At 59.6% G+C, this 453-nt stretch overlaps 1 protein-coding gene across 1 annotated transcript in view; it reads right to left on the reverse strand.

Annotated features, from left to right (window-relative positions):
• Window positions 1-453, reverse strand: part of TBCCD1 (TBCC domain containing 1) — a gene marked incomplete at its 5' end in the record, with an annotated part of 5897 nt that overhangs the window by 4839 nt on the left and 605 nt on the right. Inside the window, one exon of the mRNA XM_009078422.1 lies at window positions 1-195. This exon is cut by the window's left edge and continues 136 nt beyond it. Coding sequence (XP_009076670.1) covers window positions 1-195 — 195 coding nt within the window. The remainder of the gene's footprint in view (window positions 196-453) is intronic.

Genomic DNA, 453 nt, shown 5'->3' on the forward strand with positions numbered 1-453 from the left:
CTGTCCTGGCACCAGACGGTGCAGGGGCTGTACAGGCCCCGCGGGGCACTCAGAGCCCTCCAGCAGGAAGCTCAGTGCGCGCACAGCCGCGCGCGACACCTGCGGCCCAGGGCTTGGCTCCGGCTCTGCCAGCAGCTCCAGCATCCCCAGCAGGTGACTCTGCACGAAGGCAAGGTGCTCCTGGTCATCCCAGTTCTGCAGGGGCGACAGGGAGAGGGGAGGTGAGAACTTCCAGGGGCACTAGGCATTGCATTCGCATTTAGGGTCCTGCTGAGAGAGGGAAAACAAGCCAGTGGTGCTCATTGCTGCTCGTTCCTGCTCACTCCTTCTAAAGGAGGAAAAACAAGTCAATGGTGCTCACTCCTGCTCATCCTTGCTCACTCCTGTTCGTCCCTACTTGTCCCTGCTCACTCCTTCTGAAAGAGGGAGAACAAGTCAATAGTGCTCATTCCT

This window comes from Acanthisitta chloris, unplaced genomic scaffold, assembly GCF_000695815.1.
Source record: "Acanthisitta chloris isolate BGI_N310 unplaced genomic scaffold, ASM69581v1 scaffold15527, whole genome shotgun sequence".
Classification (NCBI taxonomy): Eukaryota; Metazoa; Chordata; class Aves; order Passeriformes; family Acanthisittidae; genus Acanthisitta; species Acanthisitta chloris.